The following is a 21,566-nucleotide window of genomic DNA, read 5'->3' on the forward strand; positions in this document are numbered from 1 at the left end:
TAACGTCTGTGGACAAGGATGTTAATCTAAACAATAAAAGTAATTCCCTGGTGATGCAGTGGTTAAGAATCCGTCTGCCAATGCAGGGGACATGGGTTCGAGCCCTGGTCCCGGAAAATCCCACATGCCGCAGAGCAACTAAGCCCGTGCACCGCAACTACTGAGCCTGTGCTCTAGAGCCCGCAAACCACAACTACTGAGCCCATGAGCCACAACTACTGAAGCCCAGGAGCCTAGAGTCCATGCTCCGCAACAAGAGAAGCCACCGCAATGAGAAGCTCGTGCACCGCAACTAACAGTAGCCCCTGCTCGCCACAACTAGAGAAAGCCCATGTGCGGCAACGAAGACCCAACGCAGCTGGGGGGGGCAGGGGGCGGGGAGAAAAAAGTAATTGGTGACTGTAATGGAAAAATACAGGAAAAGATAAATCAGAGTCTTGGCCAACCTTTTTTTTTCTGATTGTCGTAGAGTTTATATTTTAATTTTTAAAAATTATTTTTAAACCTTTTAATTGAAATGTGATAAGTATACAGAAAAGTACACATACCATACGTGTACAGTGCCTTAACATACCAAACAGACCTTAGGAAACAGTACCCAGATCAAGAAACAAAATGTAACTGTGTCCAGAAGCCTCCTTGGGTCCCTTTTAGTCACTTTTTCACCAGGGGTAACCATCTCCTGACCTCTAATAGTGCAGGTTAGTTCTGCTGTTTTGGTACTTTATATAGATGGAATCAGATAGTGGATACTTATCTTTTGCATTTGACTTCTTTACTCAACATTATGTTTCTAAAATGAGATTCATCCATATTGTTGTATGCACTATAGATCATTATTGCTACATATTATTCCATGGGGTGAATATAGCACATGTATTTATCTGTTGATGGGCTATTCTGAATAGTGCTGCTTTAAGCAATTCTTCACCAGTGTCTCTTGGTGAACATCTACATGCATTTCTGTTGGGTATATACCTAGGAATAGAATTCTCTGGGGCAGAGGGGGTTCATATGCATATGTTCAGCTTAGCTTCTGTAGATGCTGCCAAACAGTTTTCCAAAATGATTATTCCAACATTAGCTAAACTTTTTATTGAAGAAGTTTCTAGATTTAAGCTTAAAATTTCCTTTCCTTGTTCACCCTCCAATCAGGGTGAACATATCTGCAATGCACTTTTAAGATTGCCAAGACTCTGACTAGAGTTGGAAAAAAACTTAGACTAAATGACAAATAATTCAAAGGAAATGGGTGACCACTCTGAATTCTTTTCTCATCAATCACAAAAATCTATTTCAACTTAAATCTAAACCAAAAATTAGTGACAGTAAATATCACCTAGTAGCTTTGATAGATAATTCAAGTAACTTTACCATTTCACATTTTTAAAGAGCTCTGTAGAATATGGATAAGTTGAATGGCCCAGAACTCTTCAGCACATCATCAATGAGAATCCATTTGATGAACATCTTGTGTCCAGACCTGTAGTTAGTGTCAAGGGATCCCTGCCCTTGAGAAGCTTAAAATAACATGGTCACTCCAAAGATTATTTGGCTTATGTGGTAGCCAGAAATTATGGCCTCCCCCAAAATGCCCATGTCCTATGAATACCTCCTGTGTCCTGTGAATACATTGCAAGAGGGAATTTGCAGATGAGATTAAGTTAAGGACCTTGAAATGCAAGAGATTACTCTAGATTATCTGGATGGGTCCAATGGAAAGACATGAGTTCAGAAAAGCAGAGGACCTTTTCCAGCTGTGGTCCAAGGGAAATGTGATGACAGAAGAAGTGAGATGGGACATTCCTGGCTTTGAAGCTGGAGGAAGGGGTCCACAAGCCAATGAATGTGGGTGGCCTCTAGGAGCTGGAAATGCAGGGAATAATATTGCCTAGAGCCTCCAGAAAGAAAAGCAGCCCTGCTGACACCTGGAGTTTAGCCCAGTGAGGCCATGTGGGCCTTCTGTCCTGCAGAACTGGGTGTTCATATGTTTGTGTAGTTTTAAGCCTCCAGGTTTATAACAGAAGTCAAAACAACAACACACTCTAAAACTGTGCCAGGTAGAAATGCTAAAAGTCCTTCTAAGTTAATTCCAGGGCAGCAATTCTTAAATCCATACATAATAGGGGAATGAGAGCCCGCCAGCCCCTCACCAGCTCCTGGGGACGAGGGCTCAAACACACTGGAGGAGTCGCTGTACGTGTTGGAGGTCTGTTCTGAGAGCTTCTTTTTGCCACTTCCTTCTGACGATTTGTGGGATTTCTTCTTATTTTTCACCAAAATTTTGTACATTAAGTCCAGAGGGCTTGGAAGAGGAACTCCAGATTCCAGCTAATGGAAAGAAAAGACACATTCTTTAAAAACACTGTCCCTTCCTTTCAAGTTCCTTCCCTAAAACAAACTCCCAGGACTGCATTAGATACCAAGGGCTTCTAGATTATTCTTTACTACCTCAACACAGCTCATTAAGCTGCTCATTAAGCTGCTCTAAGGGTGTCTTATGTAGGGGCTAGTTCATAGCTCTTGCTTTTTTCACATGAAAGGTATATTTTAATTACTGTACTGTAATTATTTTTCCATGAGAAATCTACATGAATAACACCACAGAAATGTACTGGGTGATTTGGCATGTTAACCCAAAGTTTCATGAGTTTTCTGATGGACCCTCTGAATCCAACCATCGTGATTTAGGACAGATAGGACGGCCTTGTCTTGGATTTTCAAAGGATGGAAGCCAGTTAGAGTGTGGCATCTGCCAGGAGGATGGTAAAGACAGGCAGGCGTTTCCAGGCAAGCCCTTAGAATCAACTTTTCAGATGCAGTTTGCAAACAGCAAAATCCTCATCCTGGCACGAGGTAGTTAAGTGGCACATCTTCTTGGCATCAGCAGAAGTGGACCAGGTGGCTTTAGATTTCCTGGCTGCCCTGAGATTCAAGCTATTTGCAAGCCTTCTTTCTGGTGTGTCCAGCTTGTACATCTATGGGAAAATCAATTTCCCTTGAGAAGGTTATTATATATTGTAACAGACAGAATGTATGCAAGTCCCAAAACAGGTTATTTTTAGAAATCTATGAACTCCTGTAAGCAGGTCCTCTATTCTTCACTTGCAACCAGTCTGGGGACTGGTATGAAATCATGCAAGGATGTGTGGAGACTGGGGAAAGGGTTGAAGACAGAAGAGGCTACTTGACGATCTTTCTGCTGCTTTCCTTCCCAAAGCAAGGATTGTTACCACGGCAATAGGTGGTCCGGATTCTGCTGGGAGAGTGCAAGGAAGTGAGGGGTGGCCAGCAGGGATAGGCTGGAATGTCATTGTGCCACCTTCAATGTCCCATTTTGCTGACCCATTTCTTTCAAAGGGGTGTGATGAGGTTCCCTGGGAGGTGGCCAGAGCCTGTCCCTTGGGACTCCCTCTGTGGGCTGATTGTGGTTGTGGGAATTCTGCAGTCCTGACTGGCTCACATCGGGGAGTGAGGGAGGGAGAAAGCTGTGGGCAGAGGAAGAGGACAGATGCAGGTCTGTCCCCCTCAGGAGGTCCCTGACAGCCTCCACTGGTCAGAGAGCTCATTGTCAACTCATACCAAGAAACATAAACCTGGAAAGGATGTAAGGAAGTCTCTCCCTAATCCAATCATAAAGAAGGTGTGCGCTCCTTCGGGATGAGCATCAAAACTGCTTACTGGGTACTTTTCCAGGGGCTCCATGAGAAGGGCGTCCCCGAAGATCAGTCGGCAATACTCTGCCATCTTGGCCTGCTGCTTTGGGCTGAGGGGAGAGAGAAGGAAAGCAAGCAAGCAAGAAGGTTATTCAAAGAGGCCGGACAGGATGACTTTGTGTTATCAATTACAGAGAGAGGTCATTTCCTCCTCCTACCTGTCAGGATTGTTTTTATTATTCTAAATCCCTGTTTACAGTTCTGACTTGTGTGGATTTGAATGCCACACACAGGTGGGCAGGGGAGGCTCTTCGCAAAGCTGAGCGGCATGGACATAGATGGAGAGGACAGAAGGTCACCTGCCTGTCACTGGATGTTTGAATGTCGCAGAGTTACAGACTCAGTCCCTTTTGCTTAAGTTCCTGATTCTAAGTCAAATGCCAGATACTTGGTGGGTGGAACTTATTCAACTCTACGTGAATTCTTGGGTAAAATTTGTCTAATGGACAGAGCTGCACTGCAAAGAAGTGTTTACAAGGAGGTGAGGGAAGAGAGGAGAGGGATCTGGACAGAGAGAGGGAGAGAGAATCTCAAAATGCAGAAAAGAAAAGGCTGACAGGCAGAAGTATGCCCACTTGGGAGGGGGCCCTGGAGGAAAGACAAGAGAAGCAGGCACGTTGGGGAAGGGTGTCTGCAGCCCTTTTGTGCAAAGGTGGCGTTAGCCTGATGAGGTGCCAGTAGGAACCTGGTTTGATTGGAAAAGGTTGGAGCTGCTGGGTTCACTGAGCTGTGCTCCAGGCTATCAACCACTCAGGATCTATAAAACGCAGAGGAAAGTAATTGTTCTTGGAAAGGGGCAGAGGATGCTGAGAAGATGAAGTGAAATAATGGATGAAAACACTTTGAAATGTAAGATGATTGATCCTAGAGATGCAAGGCAGCCTCCGCCAGCTAGACCAGACAAACGAGGGTCCGTTCACATGTAAACACAGTTGATGTGAGGGAACATCCTTAGTCTTTCAAAACTCCTGCTTCCCTCGACCTTTTAAAAAAGCAATTCTCATTCTGTAGGATGTTAAATATCATTATAAAGGTATCCAATTCCATCGGGTTTTATGGACTGTAGTTTTGACCTATAGGCTGTCGGACCTGATTTCCAATAGTTGTCTCTATGTGCTGCAATGTTAATACGTTTTAGCAGAACTGGGGCTGTAGTAAGAATAGGTAAGTGATAAAAATCCTTCTTAACTACAATTCAATCGATTATAAAATGTGATTCTTATTTTCATTCCTTCTACCATGACTGTTAAACCTGGATCGTGAACTGTTTTTTCACGGGAAAGGGGGTGCTTTGGGGGTTCAAATCATACTGCGATGGTCCACAGGGAAAAGCACTCTATATCACCCTTTAAAAAAAACATATATTTGGGGGATCAGATGAATTCTCTGGGCTTCAAATATGAGCCCAAGGTCACTGCTTTCTTGGAACTGCAAGGCGAGGCAAAGGAAAGATTCAGAGAAGACCTACATGACAAACTCCCAAATTCTCATCATGCCTTTTTTGACCTGTAAGAGATTTTTCTGGGCAGCTCATGTAGCTCTCAGAATATCCTGCAGCTTTCTCCAGCAGTATCACCGAGGGAGGAAAACCTACCAATTGGAGAACTGATCCTGGAAAGCACTGGGGCTGGTTGTTTAGGGATGACGTGTTATAGTTAGGGAACAAGCAGAAAAGTGACTGATTTAGCAGAGCAGCCTTGGGCATCCACAATTCAGACACCCTTGCTCGAAAGACAGCTGGCCGTGGGGCTCCACCAAGCCAGCGAGCTCTGTGTCTGTAGCTGCGACAAATCCATTTGTGCTGGACCTACACTTTCCAGGTTGCACAAAAGAAATTGTCCAACCCTCCCATTTCAGTTTCATGGAATGATGCTATTAAATAGAGCTTTGCTATTCCAAGTATGGTCCATAGACCAGCAGCATCCACAGGGCCTGGAGCTGGTTAGAAATGCAGATTCAAGGCCTCCTAGGAAGGCAGGCAAATTGAGTAGAAATCTCTGGGGAAGCAGGGCTCAGGGGTCTTAAGAGGCCCTCTGGGGGATTCTCATGCACACTCAAGTTCGAGAACCACTGTGATGGATGAACCAAGTCACCAGGTGCTTAAGTAAATGACACTTTTCTTGAGGGCTGGAACTTGAGAGCCCCAACTTCCTTTGAACAGAGGCCTGGAGGGAAAAGGAAGGACTGTACCCCAACACCCTGCTTTCAGGACTTCTAGTGGAGCCATAGGCTCACCAGTAGAGGGATTTCGGGGTGGTGTTCCAGGTGTCCCTAAGCAGGTGAAAGGCAGAGTCCTCTGTCCTCTGTCAAGCTGTCCCCAAATCAGGCCCTGAAGGATTTTGCTGGAGCAAAATCTCACTCGATTCCACTAAAGAATCACCTGGGCTGTTAATGCTGCAGGTGGCAGGGCCCTGTGCCCAATCCCCTGATACACTGAGCTGGGAGCAGAGCCCTGGAACCTGCACTTGTAACAAGTCTGCAACTAATTCTGAGGCAGGTGGTTAATGGACTACGGTGTTTACAACTGTGCTCTGACACTTCACCAAACCACCTGGGGTCTTAAGAAAATGAAGATTCCAAAGCAAAGTTTGAGATGGAGCTTGAGGCTGCATTTCTAACAAGCTTCCCGACACGCAGATGCTGCTGCTCGATGGATCAATGTCACTTTGAAGAGCAAGCATCTGTGTCTGACCTAGACTTCTAAAAACCTGCTTGAGCATCAACCGAGTTGGAGAGAACAAGAGGCAGGTGTCCAAGGAGAAAGGAAACTGTGCGATTTGATAATCAGGCTCTTCGTGTTCTCCACAAACACACATGCCCACCTGACAGGGAACTGAATCAGAGCAGAGAGAAAACTGAACAGAAAAAGTCAGAGGAAAACAAAACAACTTTAATTGTGGGGCCAGAACTACAGAAACAAGACATTGCATTGGCCACGAGAGAGCAAAAAAAAATCCTGAAGCATTTGGAACATCAACATCAGCTACCATGGAGATGAAGCGAGAGGAAAATATTCACAAATACATTTTGAGCTTCAGGCCACAGCAGACCCATCCGGTCACATTTAAACACCTGGCAAAGTGGTCAGTTTTCTGACCAAGGAACAGGCCCACATCTTCCAAGCTGAACTAAACCAACCTCCTTCCCTATAGATGAGGGATCTACAACTCACGGCTATTAAGGAACTTGTCCAAAATCTCACATTCTCTGGGGCTGAACCAGAGCTAGTGGTTTCTGCACTTGAATTCAGTGGAGAACTCCTTTAGTGAAAATGCTAGTTCACAAACTAGGTGGCCCATCAGTTAATTAGGACTTTAAAAAAAATTTTATTTGCAGAAATTCAAATAAGGTATGGGGGTGAAGCTCAGGAAGCTGCATTTTATGAGATTCTGATGTAGCAGGTGGAGAAGGATAAGTCACCAGTGGCTCAGGGCAGCTTTCTCTTTGCTGTCCATGGATAGGTGATTTCAAATATTTGGAGAGAGAACCAGAAAATTAAGAGGTTTTCTTCCTTTCTTCCAGTGTGGGATTGTTTTGGAGTACGGCTCAAGTGGGCTGGGGCCAGGGTTCTGAATCTGGTATTTTGTATACACAGCACAAAGGAGAAAAAAAGAACTGCTGTTAGAGGTAACATATAGGTTTCAGATATTTTGGGGGCTGTCTCCCTGTGTCACTGTGTTGGGTAGGATTCTGAGGGTGTATCTAGTTTCGTGGGGAAGACTGCTGTTACTGATGAATGGTGTCTGTCACTGGTTCTTTCAGCAATGAGGTGGGATGGCCTGCAGGTCAAGCACAGGGTTTTACCAGCAAAGGAAAAGCTTGCAGGTTTTCTTTGGGTGTGTGATAGTCCAGCCAGGAAAGAATTGTAGCTGAATGATGTTGATATGTGTGTGAGGCTCAAGGACAATGGAAATAGGAAGCAAAAACTTCCTTCCACAATAGAATTCAGTATCTCAGTATTTCACTGCCATTCAGTTATCTCAGTGGTTTGGGATCAATATCATGGCATCCAGGGAAGGTTGTTATCCTGTTTTCTTTTGTATTCATGCATTATTAATGAACTTTTAACAGCTAAATTTCTCACTTTTAAACCAGAAAGGGCTGTATTATGGTACAATCTTTTTTTGATTATATGTTCAATGTGGATTTCGTTTTCATGCTCAGTTTGGCTCTCTGTAGAATTGAGGCTGAAGACTGAAAAAAATAAGCTGTGGTTAAGGGTCACGAGCCACAAAAATGTGACCATTCACAGGCAGTTGCCTTGTGGGATGCTCTGGTTGTCTTAATTCGATGCTTGGAAGGTTGTGATGCTTTTGTTTAGGTGTGGGGGATGGAGTGGGTTAAACAGATGAGTTTTGAAGCCATACTAGCCAGCTTTGAACCCCTGCCACATTTTAGCTGCATGACCTTGGGGAAGTAACTTACCCTCTTTGGGATTCAGTTTCATCATTTGTAAAATAGGGATAATAGTACTAATATTTACTCTTAGGAGCACCTGGCTTTGTGGTGAGGGTTACATGAGCTTATGCTTGGAACGTTGCTCAGCACATAATATACATTCAATAAATATTAGCTGTCATTATGTTTGTGGTAGTGGTGGCTCTTGATACCTCTCTGGCTGCATGGCAGAGTGCAGTGTAGCGGGTATGACTATCAAGAATGGAAGTAGAGTTTTTCATTTTGTCTAATTTATATAGAAACATTTCTTGAAGAAAATAAATGTGCTAGATTTGGAGATATTTCTCCAAAAAGGAAATGACTGATTGTCTAGGAACTAGAGTGCCTGAAAAAAAGGTGCTAAGGCGTTGTAGAGCCCAATTACAAATGGACAGGCCGAGATGAGGAAAGTCACATGCAAATCAGAGCTGTCACAGCAAACGAAGTACTAAATACAGTACCTAAAGAGGTTCCCCCTTTAGTTAGAAAAGAAATAGTGAAACAGAATCAATTCTTGTCTCTTCAGTTGGCCCTCAGAAGTGGTAGAAAAACTATATGCTAAATGATTACATTATTCACTGGACGATTGTTTCCTAATGAAACAGAGTCATGAGCTGGTAAATGTAGTATGGATTTCCTGAGGGCACACTAGAAATACAGATAGCTATAATTTGGTTACTTCAAAATAAGGTCTTTCTCCACATATACATTAACAAATGATCACATTGAATTACTTTGAAATTCCTCAAGCTAAAATTCGGTCACTACCTAACTGGTTCTTTAAGGTTTAGTAAATCCTTTAAGAATTAGTGAATTGAAGCATGTGTTGCAAATTAGTTGGACAAAGGGAATCAGTGACCTGGGAAAGATTTTTGATAGGAAGGAGGATAAAAAAGGATCTAAGGAACTTGTGAGCCAAATTAGGATAGGTGTTGTAGGCTTTTAGTTGAGAAAACTGGCTTAGGTGGTTGAATGAAACAAAGGGCTTCCCAAATGGTCTTTTGAGCAGTGATGGTCACTACTACATAGTCTTCAGACATTAATTCCAGGGACCAGAATTTTAGTTTCTTGAATTTTGATTCAGTAATAGATGAGAATCTTTCACGTTGAGGCTCTTTAGATTGAATAACTATATGATAAACTAACATCCTCGTGTCTGATGTAGATGTGTCTTACTCTGATCCTCTGTCATAAAATGAGTATAAGAGTTAAGTCAAAATTACCTATTCTTTGTAGAGCTCAGCAAAAAGTGCAGGCTATTCTGAAATAGGAAAATATTTACAAATACTAACAAACAGGGGAAACCAATGAAAACAGGAAGAAGGGAGAATTTGGTGGTCTCAGTTCTATGTAAGTTCAGAGTGGCAGAATAGAATTTATTTAATTTATTTAGCTTTCTCTACACCAGCTCCAGTGTGTACAGAACTGGCTATTTTAGGGTGGTAAAACTGACTATAAATCTGCACACGATTGAAGAAGCAAACGAAGGAGGATTATAGAAGTGGTCCCCTGAAATAGACACACCTGTTATACAAGGAAATGGGTTTCACTGCATTGTAAAAAGAGGAGTCCTTAATTTAAATCCTACCATGGCATGAAAATAGATTCCACAAGTCCAATGGATCTTTTTAATGTTAACAAGATTTAAATGAATGCATTCCATTATATACAGATGAACACATGCCACTTAATATATAGCATAATTGAGAAACACCATTAGTAACATCAAATAATCTTATATCTGATGAACAATGACTAAACATGCCCTATTTGGGGAAAATACTCCCTATTGAATATGCTGAATACTTACGAATCCACGTGGTTCTCAAATGAAAGCAGAATTGGAAAAGGTGAAGTCTTAAATGCACACTCAGCAATGGCTTCTATCACTTCCTAAAAATGAGAATACCTATATTCAATAAGCCAGAATTTTAATGTGTATAGTTTTTTCTTTTGGGTTCCACCCTTTAATATCACTGTCTTTTTCATTCATAGAATTTTATCAAATGGCTAAAATGGCAAGAAGCGGTTTGCAGGCTGCTGGATAATAAATTTTCTTACTCTTGATTTAGGAAGATAAAAGAAAGAAAACTGGATTTGGGTGGAGGGGGAGTCATAACTGTGAGGCTGAATGGTTCTCCTCTTTGGTAATTATATCTACTTTATTTTAATAATAAAAATATCAGATCACATTATAAAAATTTTGGACAAGAGAAGGCAACATTTTTCACCCATAAATTCACCCTTTGAATCAAACCACTGCTGACATTTGGTTATATTTATTTCTAGTTTGTTTTTCGTATATCTGTATAACTTAGTTTTAATTACAGTAAATACTCTATTTGTATTTTTAAACAGCGGTAAGAGATATGATTCACCCATTTAAAGTGTACAGCTAAATGGTTTTTAATATTCACAGGGTTGTGCAACCATCACCCCAGTCTAAGTTAGGACATTTTTATCACCCCCCCAAAAGCCATGTCCCCATTAACAGTCACTCCCCATTTCACCAACCCCACCCCACAGACTCAGACCTAAGCAACCATTAATCTACTTTGTGTCTCCATAGATTTGCTTACTCCTAACATTTCAAATAAATGGAATCATACAAAATGTGGCCTTTTATTCCTGGCATCTTTCACTGAGCCTGCTTTCAGGGTTCATCCATGCTGTAACATGTGTCAGTACTTCATTCCTCAATCTGTATTTAGAAAAACTGTATAGGTCATAGTTTTAGTATCTGTATAAAATTCTAGGGAGTGGCAGTATCATAACTGATTTAACCATTACCCAATTGTTGGACAGACATATTTTAAGAGCTATCATTCAAATAATTCTCCAAAGAACCTCTTTATTTTTTCCCCTGATATTTTGAATTATTTTCAGGGAATGAATTCTTAGAAGGGGAATTATTAAATTAAAGACTAGGAATATTTTTACAGTCTCCCGTGTTTCTCCAAATTACTTTTCATCCTAGATTGCCTAGAGTAATATATGAAGGACCAGATTTCAATGAATATTCACCAGCTTTGGGCATTTGTTTTCCTTATTGAACTGGTATTAAAGGATGATCTCATTTATTTTTAATTATATCAATGCCAATACTCCTGTGGCTTCAAATCCTTTTTTTTTTTTTTTTTTTAGTTACATTTATTCTTTACATCTTCTCCTCTCAAGTAGGAATTTTCACTCTGATCCCTTATGCCTGAGGCTTTTCCATTATCTTCTCTACCTTCCTTAAACAATTCATAGTTTGCTTTCTATCCATGCCAGAAAGCTATTTCTCCAGCCCCAGAGTATAAATAAGGCTTTCTAATTCTGTACTACATCTGCATATATCCTCTAAGAAGGATTTGCCTGCATGGAGCAAAAGAATCACTCACTGTTTCTTAAAAGTGAATCCACAGAGTGCCTTTCATACATTATGATAGTTGATACCATCAAAAATAAGTACACTATAAATAGTAAGCAATGCCCAGATTTTAAACTCTTTATTTGATTTTTTTGAGTACAGGATTTGGAGTCCAACAGGCTTGTGTTTGAATCCTTCTTCTTATCCTTACAAGCTGTGTGACCTTGAGAAAAATAACTTAATGCCTATGTGCACTTGGCTTGCTGGCCTGTAAAGTACGAGTGATAAGCCTCATTCCACAAGCCTGTTGCAAGAACCCAGCAATCCCTCTACTGGGCATATACCCTGAGAAAACCATAATTCAAAAAGAGTCATGTCCCAAATGCTCATTGCAGCTCTATTTACAATAGCCCGGAGATGGAAACAACCTAAGTGTCCATCATCGGATGAATGGATAAAGAAGATGTGGCACATATATACAATGCAATTGTATATTGAGCTATTTGTAATGAGGTGGATGGACCTAGAGTCTATCATACAGAGTGAAGTAAGTCAGAAAGAGAAAGACAAATACCGTATGCTAACACACATATATGGAATTTAAGAAAAAAATGTCATGAAGTACCTGGGGGTAGGACGGGAATGGAGATGTGGACCTGCTGGGGAATGGACTTGGGGATATGGGGAGGAGGAAGGGTAAGCTGTGACAGGGCGGGAGGATGGCATGGACATATATACACTACCAAGCGTGGAATGGATAGCTAGTGGGAAGCAGCTGCATAGCACAGGGAGATCAGCTCGGTGCTTTGTGACCACCTAGAGGGGTGGGATGGGGGGGTGGGGGGGAGGAAGACGCAAGAGGGAAGAGATATGGGAACATATGTATATGTATAACTGATTCACTTTGTTGTGAAGCAGAAACTGGCACACCATTGTAAAGCAATTATACTCCAATAAAGATGTTAAAAAAAAAAGAATGCAGCGAGAGGAGGTAAAGGACACAGCTCGTGATGGGCAGATATTCTCAAAACAACTAAGGTTACTCAGCTTGCTGGTGCCCCCCCCTCCCCATTCACCCTAAACCCAACTAATACAAACAAGAGCTGCCATTAAATGAGCATTTGCATTCTAGGTACAGATCTTATCTCCCACTATAAACATTCCTTAAGGAAAATATTATCTGCCATCTCACAGATTATAAAATGGAAACTCAGAGATATTAACCAATTTGCCCAAGGTCACAGAGAGGAGAGTCCAGGAAACCCCAGGAAAGTTTGTCTGACTCTACAGTTTATTCTCTTAATCATTTCAGTAACTCTCATGCAGCTAATGACCTTAACCAGCTAAGATCAAAGCCCTCAAAAGAATTGCACAGCACTATTCACAGTAGCCAAAACATGGAAACAATCTAAATGTCCATCAACAGGTGAATGGATAAAGAAGGTGTGGTACATATATACAATGGGGTATTACTCAGCCATAAAAAAAGAACAAAATAATGCCATTTGCAGCAACACAGGATGCAACTAGAGATTATCATACTAAGTCAGAAAGAGAAAGACAAATACCATATGATATCACTTACATGTGGAATCTAAAATATGGCACAAATGAACCTATCTACAAAACAGAAACAGACTCACAGACATAGAGAACAGACTTGTGGTTGACAAGGGGGAGGTAGGTGGGGGAGGGATGGATTGGAGTTTGGGATTAGCAGACACAAACTATTATATATATAGAATGGATAAGCAATAAGGTCCTACTGTATAGCACAAGGAACCGTATCCAATCTCCTGGGATAAACCCTAATGGAAAAGAATATTTAAAAAATGTATATATGTATAAAACTGAGTCACTTTGCTGTACAGCAGAGATTGGCACAACATTTTACATCAGTTCTACTTTGATAAAAAAAAAGAATTGCAAATAGATATCTAAAGGAAGTGGGTAGTATGGGGAGAAAAGGGGGGCTAGATTTTGTTTATTTCCTAAATTTGGCCCTGTTTTATTTGCTACTTGCAAAACACATGACAGCCATTCTTGATTCCTCTTATTATAACATCTTTCAATTCATCTGTAATCCTGTCCAAAATATAATCAGAATATAACCACATAGCAGCACCTCCACCTCTACCATCCTGACCCAAAAACCCTCGCAGTAACTTCTGGGATAGATTCTGTCATCATTCCCACATATTCACTACCCTTCCTGTGAGATCTGTTGACCATAGGCATGGCCCTGTGTTTTGTTTTGGTTGCTGAAATGCATGTGAAAATGGCACACCGTTCTTTGGAGCAGAGTCTTCAAGAGCCATCTTGGGTTCTGCCACCTTTCTTTCCCCGCTGCTGTGAGCCTGGTGATATCACATATTGGGGCTGTTCTTTCTGTATGGACTGCAGACAATACTGATGGCAGCAACAGTCAACATCTAACCTGAGCAAGAAATAAACCTGTGTGGTTCTAAACCACTGAGATTCCGGAGTTTCTAGTTTTAGCAGCAAAACCTAGTGGAGGCTGACTAGTAAAGCTTTTAGCTGCTTCTATGTTTGCCTCCTGTACTGCCTACCACAGCCAGAGTGATTGCTCCTAAACATGAGTCAGATGATTTCTATTTCACTCCTTTGGAGTAAACTTTCAATGACCTCCAATTTCACAGAGTGAACTCCAAGTTCTTTATCAGATCCTGCACCTGCTATCTCACTAAATACTTCTTTTCCATTGCTCACACTGCTATAGTCCACTGACATTCTTGCTTTCCCTCCAATAGACCAAGCATTACTTCATCTCTTTGTTCATCTCTCATTTCTTTGTTTATCCTTGTTACTTCTTTCAGGAATACTCTTATCTGACAGCAAGGCTTAACTTCCTTAATTTTGAGGGGTGGTAATCTCTGCTTAAATTCCACATTACCAGGGTCTTCTCCCACCATCCTGCTGAAAATAATATACCTCTAGCCCTTCTTTGCCTTCAATACTGATTAACGTTGTCTTAAAGGGATATTTCCACGTGCCATGTGGTGTGTTTATTTTGGTCTATTTCTCCACACTAGAATGTAAGCTTTTTAAGGGTAAGCACTCAGTTTTCTCCATTGCTCTGCCCCTAGGATGTAGAAACTACTATGGAGCATTCTAGATGCTCACTAAATATTTCCAAGTGAATAAATGGACTCTTAAAATCATTAATAGAAGAGAGACACAATCTGCCTATTTGTGTTCCCATTTATTTCTCTACTGACTCTTTCAGAGGACAGCACATTTTTCCCATAAAGGGCCAGGTAGTGAGTATTTTAGGCTTTGTGGGCTATATGGTTTCTGTGGCAAATATTCAACTCTGCCTTTGTAGCCCCAAAGTGGGCACAGATAATATGCAAACATGTGGATGTGCCCATGTTCCAACAAAACTGAATTTATGAAAGCAAGTGACAGGCTGAAAGTGGGCTGCAGAAGATAGGTTGTCAGCCCCTGGACTGGTCTGATCACTGGCCTAAGCAAATCTTAAAATTTGACTGTAACCAAAGGTAAATGTAATTTTGTATTATAGAAATTTGAATGTTGATTCCATACTCAATAGCCCGGTTGACTTTAATAATTTCCTGGGCAAAATTTCCAATCAAGATCAAGTCTTAAATTTAAAAAAGTCTTTCAAATGATAGTGTAATTAGTCTTTGACAATTTTGGCTATATGCATACTGCTCCTGTTGCTGTTAATAATGAATGTTGATCATAGACCCGCCCCATCACCATTTGGGCCAGTGAGAGTCAGGCCTGAAGGTGAGTGAAAACCCAAGGGCCTAGCTCTCTTTATCTTTAGCCAATGAAATGTCCATGTTTTTCTGGGCCTCCTCTTACAGACACCTGTAAAGAGTTTGTGCCCTTACCTGTCTTCCTAACTCTCTGGGTGGGGTTCTCTCTTCCCACAGGAGGGATGCTGGTGTGCCCTGAACTGCCACTGGGTTCTGGGGTTCCTAGAGTTTCTTGACTGATGTATCCTATTTCTTCCCTTTTCCTACTTCTGACATTGTACATGTTTGGTCTTGTGCACTTGACCAAGGACCCCATGTTTGCAATGAAGCCTCCAAGCTCACTGGTTACACTCTTCTCAGCTCCCACTGGGCCTTTTACCAAGGCTGGGCTGTGTTTTCATTTGTCACATGGTTTGGGCTTCTGGCCTCTTCCTAGAGGTAAAGTGGATGCCAGGGGTTGTGTCTGGGTGTCACCCACATCCTCTCCCATGGCAGCTTTACAAATGACTTCATTCAACTCCCTGCCCTCACCCTGACTTAACAACTCCTTGCATATACAATACCCTACCATTATATTTCTAGAAGGAAAGCTAAAGTGTGGCTTTAAATTTTTCAATTATAATATCAGTAGCTAACATTTATAGACTCACTGCATGCCATGCATTGTTCTAAGCCATGCCTGTATATTAAGTAAGCTCACTGAATGCTTAGAACAACAGCATTCAGCGACCCTACTTAATATACAGACATGGCTTAGAACAAGAGGCTCGGCCTGTAAGGGAGCTTCTCCTGGCCTTGCAGCCAGTCAGTGCTGGTACTGGAACCCTGGCAGTCAGCTCTAGAGCTGCATTCTAAACTTCTATGGTCTCCTTTCTTTCCTTCCCAGCCTCTCCCTCCTCCCTCCCCCCATCTCTACCACAACTCTAGTCACCAGCTTAGGAAAGCTTTTGGAACCTTTAAAGAAAACATTTACTGAATTTCATCTAACCATTTTAGTTGGGAGCACCTGAAAACTCTGGAAGTTCCCTTTTGGTTTTTCATACCTTTCTAACACTTCGCATAGAGCACCTGATCACTGAGGATGAGAAGGCTAGTCTAGGTTTTAAGTTTGGTTCTTTCACATCAGCTGTCCTTAGTGGACAATGGATTTGAAAGTACCTTACTGCTCGACTGCTTCTCATTAAGCCAAAATCATTTTTTCAGAGACCTCTAACACTGGATCCAATAATCTATAAACCATATGGCTCAGTTACTAACCTCCAGGGGAAAAACTGCCCTTGAAATCTTTTATCCTTGACAGACAACAGCAGGGTGTATTTGGATATCCATTTTATGTGAGCATGTATGTGGCAGTTAAATTGCATCCTAAATTATTACTCTCTCAGAGAATGACACTTCATTTTCAGAAATGCTCCGTTTAACCACATACTCAAATTTAATATATTTTAATTATGTATTTTATCACTTTACTCAGTTTTCCATCTTATGCAATTGCTGGTTACAAAGGAGCTGCCTGAGGGGTGAGAAAAAGGAGCAGCTTGGGGATGGAGAAGGTGGGTGGGGATCGGTGCGGGGCGGAGGAGACTGAGTGGGAGCAGAGAGTCTGCAGACCACGTGGCGAACTGCTATATGTCATGAGCATCGGAAAGGCTCAGGCAATGAGGCAAAGAAAGTGAAGAGCCGATATATGGGATATATAATAAATAAATCCAGAGTGCGAAATAAAAAGTCTTCCATAAAGAGGCTGAATTACAGCATGCCTGCTTTCCCAGAACACAACTTTTTATTTTGGCCCAACAATAAACAGGCGGTAAATGCCAACAGGAACTTTTGCTTTTGGGGATTTATCATAGATCGTGTGGAAGCTTTCCAGATTACATAGACTCAGAGCAGATAAACTGTGTGACAAAAAAATGATGAACTTTTGCAATTGGTTTATGTTGCTGCTGCAGTACACGCTGTGGCTATAGAATATAGTCTAATTACACCGTGAAGATCAGGTCCAAATCTATGGGATAGCTCAAACTGGCAAACATTGGGAGAATCTTTTCACCGCCTACTGATATATGGAATTTCACAGCAAAAACGGAGAAAGACAAAATTCATTTATCTGATGAACAGAGACAAGAAAGACTAAAAATGAAGGCTATACTATAATTTGTCTATTTTCCTGGGGATGGAAAAAGTCATTAAAAATTTATTGAGCACCTACTATATGCCAGATTCTTTTTAAAGTGCTTGGGACAGATCAGGGAACAAAACAAAGATCCCCGTCTTTTGTGGAGCTCAATGCTCTTACTGACAGAAGGACACAGACAATAAAGAAGGAACATGATAACTGAGTAAATTAAGCAGAGTGGTAGAAGGTGATAAGTGCCTCTTGGTAAATAGAAGGAATAAAGTGGTGGGGAGCCTATCAGGAGTGTGGGAGTGCTGGTCACAGTATTAAATATGTCCCAGGAGGCCTCCTTGAGAAGGTGGCATTTGAGAAATGCTTCGAGGAGGTAAGCGGTGAGCCATGCAGATACCTGGCGGAAGAGTGTTTCAGGCAGAGGGGCAACCTTGCAAAGGCTGTGAGGCAGGACCTAACTATCATGGTCAGGGGACCGCACAGAGCCCAGCCATGTGAGTGAGGGGAAAGGGGTGATGAGGGGGAGAGAGATCACATGGAGCTTTGTCCCCGATTTCTCTTCGCATCCTTTCTTACAAAGTCATTTTACACAGTAGTTTCTGGAAAAGCAGACTGCCTGCTGATAATCAGGCAGAGAGGGCTGGGACTTGGGTGAGGCAAGTGAGGCGCGAAAGTGCAAAATTTAAAGAGACACTCAATCTCAGGTGCCAAGTCCGCATTTATATGTCAGTGAGAATAAGCACCTCCTTAAATTTTGCATGAGAGATGCTTCACTTGCCTCACTCTAGTCCTAGTCCTGATGCAGAGAATTCCTGCTCTGTGTATTTGTCCACAAAACAGGCTGGCATTTCTAGGCCTCACACTCATCCCCACGCACCACCACCACCACCACACACGCACCCACATCTCTGCCAGAATTATCTATCCTGCAAATGCACAATAGCAGGAAGCAAAGCTGTACCAACTAACCACCAGGATGACGAGTTTCCTGCTCTTTTTTGGCTGCCCCCCCACCCCCAATTCCAGCAGGCAGAAAAAGGAAGCAGAGTTCTGGGCTAGATTTAGTCTTTCAGTCCCTAAATCTGTCAGCAAGTTTGTGTATGCGGTGGGAAGTTGTGCTTCCGGAGCCCAGGAATAGATGCTCAATCGGCCCATGACTCTGGGATCACAGATGTGATTGAAGGACCACTTGTACGGTCGAGTGCACAGGAGGAGTCACTCTAAGCTGACTTGATGGCCAAGGCCAAGAAGCCAATGCTTCACACAAAATAAATATGCCTTAGAATGTGCTTGGAATGTGCTTTATCTCCCCCCCACACACAGAGTCTCCCCTTCCCCCAAAGGAAATCAAAGAATCTCGAGGATTATAAATGTTTAAGAAAATATAATTGATCCTCACAGGGACTCTTGAGGGGATGGTGGGTGGGGGTGTGGGTGGCCCTCCTGGCAGCGGGTGTGTGCACAAGGCCATCAGTCCCCTAGCTCAGCAATGGCTCCATCAGAATGTGCTGTCTCCCTTTCCAGGACCCTGTCCATCCATCAACAGACGGATGAGCACAGATTGTATCCACTCCACACAAGGGTCGTGTGTCCCCCACTTTTTTAAAAGAGCCCAACAGGTTAGGGCTGGTATCTTAGCTGACGAGGGACCATGGCAGGAGCTGGGAAGGTGGGGGACTATGGAAATGGAACAGAAACCCATTGATTTTCCATTAAAGAAAAACCAAATGACATTAAGAGTGCTCAACTTCAGAAGCAGATACAAAGATTTTGATCAGAATTAAGGTCAACCCCATATTAAACTTTGTTGTAAAATTTAATGAAGGGTGCTATTTTTCACTAATTGCTATGTAAGAGCCGAAGTTTCAGAAATCATGAAAAGTCAACTTCACAACATAGTAAATATACTTTAAGGTGCTAATATTCCTTCTGAACACATTTTTATTGCTGTCAAGTATAGTACCTTTGATCAGGAAATTCATTTGTTTAAACTGAAACCTGGCTGTCCCTTGAAAATCTTGCTTCTTTTTGCTGCCCTCTCAAAAGACAGATGTTTATTTTATCACATCCCAAGTGCTCCAGGGCTAAAAGCTGGATATTGGAAATTTTTTTGCTCCCAATGCTACTTCTGAAATATTACATTTCAATCTTCTTATCTTAAAACAAAACCACACCAAACCCAGTTTTCATGCAGCAGCCAAACCAGCTTTTACCACTTCTTCACTTCTGCCATCTACTGAATGTCCCCTCATTCAGCAAAGACTTTGGCAAATGGCTCACTTTTTCTTCATCCAAAGCTTTGTCACCAGTCTTGGTGATGCTAACATCTAACTCATCCAATATTCTGTCCTCTCAGCACTCTGACCTCCGCATTTTCAATGGCCTTCTCCCCACTCCACCTTACCTACCACCCACTTGAGCTCTGTTTCCTTGATTACTTAGGGTAAGAGTTAGTGACCCAGAGCCAGTTCTGCCCTGAGACCCAAGTAACCCAGGTAATGGGGCTCATGCCTTGGGACACTATGCTCTAGAGTTATCCTCTGGCCCTTCTTTTCTGACCCCTTCCAAAGAGATGAGAAGCCTGAGTCAGTCAAGAGAACATGTCCCCAAAAGCCCACATATCCTCTTTCTAGATCTCTCTCGAGTTACCTAGGACGCCAGATTTCCCCAGCCCAAATGACCCCAAGCTCCTGCGGACAGCTCTTTGCAGGGAATGTGAATAGAACCTGGATATTTGGGCTTGGGTGTCCATATGCATGAATGTTAGGCCCTTTATGGTGTAGGATGGAACCTTGGGTGGAGAGAGAAGGGAGATGACCAAATATTCCCTCCTTCCTGATTAATAAGGGTAGCTGATGCTTCTTTATCAATTACCACTTTAGTCTTGCCTCCTAGATAGGACTTATCAAGATACCCAATCGTACGATTATTTCTGCTTACTGACAGCATCCAACCTATAGCAAAACCCTGTCTCGTTGAACCCTCACCCAAATCACCTAATACAGGCCAAATCCTGTAAATCCTCTTTAATACAATTTTACTGACAAACACAGTTCCCCATGACATGTGTACTCTCTTTTTGCATAAGCAGTAGAGCCAACTTGGACCACTGGTGTATTCCTAGGGGTCTTTGACTGATAGGTATCAATGTGTCAAAAGCTCGTTATAATAGTCAATCTCCTATATTGGCTATTATATAATATTCCACAGAATGGAATAGTATGTAATAAGTAAATAGTGGTGATTAATATCATCATCATCAAGAAAGCAAAGAAGCTAGAGAAACATGCAATAATATTGTTGAATCTCCCAAAGAACATGGAGTTCAAAAAGCACAACACAAAATAATGCATACTACAGCATGAATCCACTTATATCAAGTTAAAACAGCAGTGAAACTACAATGTTTACAGCTGCACATAAACTAGTACACATCTGAAGAAAAGCAAAATAGTGATCACTATAATGGTCAGGAAAGTGGTCATCTCTGAAGGTAAGGAGGTCATTCTAATGGGAATAGGTACATGGGGTTTCTGGGGTGCCAGTAATTTTCTACTGCTTGCTTTAGGTGGTAAATACATGGGTGTACACTTTATATCCATTGGTTAAACTGTACGAATAAGTTGTATGTAGTCTTTATGTATGTTATATTTCACAATGATAAAATGCAATAAAAAGAATGAGTGTTAAATAGACAAATAAATTGATATTTCCTTTAATAAGACAGTTTCTTTAGATTTTGGTTAGCAGTTTACCTGATGCCAGTTAATCATGGATGAATTGCTAAATTTTAGCCTCTGAAATTGCAAAGATGATTAATAGCCTATGGACTTAATTGGGACCACTGGGACTTTCTACCTTAGCAGGCTTTACCCAAAAAGGTGTCAGGTCTCCCCAGCTTCCTCTCTCAGCAATATTCATTCACTCTACCTTAAAGGATATCTCCGTGGTCATGGTGAACCCATGGGTGATGACTGGCTCCTCTTCTGCAGTCCGTCCCTTCCAGCAGTCCAACTCCACACAGCGACAACCAGACAGGAGCACTTGGCGATACATCTCGACGGAGGAGTTTCCAGCCAGCTGGCCAGCTGTAAAACGTCAACGAAATGAAGCTCAAACTCCCACAAAGCAAGGAAGACACTGGTGGCTTCCTAGAAAAGCTCGTCAATGATAGGAAAACAGAG

At 41.9% G+C, this 21,566-nt stretch overlaps 1 protein-coding gene across 3 annotated transcripts in view; it reads right to left on the bottom strand.

The window, feature by feature from the left end:
• Positions 1-21,566, bottom strand: part of PLCB1 (phospholipase C beta 1) — a 690,893-nt gene that overhangs the window by 132,073 nt on the left and 537,254 nt on the right. For all 3 annotated transcript variants that reach the window (XM_082857476.1, XM_082857477.1, XM_082857478.1), the window contains 4 exons: positions 21,313-21,470; positions 9,964-10,046; positions 3,682-3,766; positions 2,154-2,331 (listed from right to left, as the gene is read on the bottom strand). In XM_082857476.1, coding sequence (XP_082713602.1) covers positions 2,154-2,331; positions 3,682-3,766; positions 9,964-10,046; positions 21,313-21,470 — 504 coding nt within the window. The remainder of the gene's footprint in view (positions 1-2,153; positions 2,332-3,681; positions 3,767-9,963; positions 10,047-21,312; positions 21,471-21,566) is intronic.

This window comes from Leucopleurus acutus (assembly GCF_964270905.1).
Source record: "Leucopleurus acutus genome assembly, chromosome: 16".
In the NCBI taxonomy this organism is placed as follows: Eukaryota; Metazoa; Chordata; class Mammalia; order Artiodactyla; family Delphinidae; genus Leucopleurus; species Leucopleurus acutus.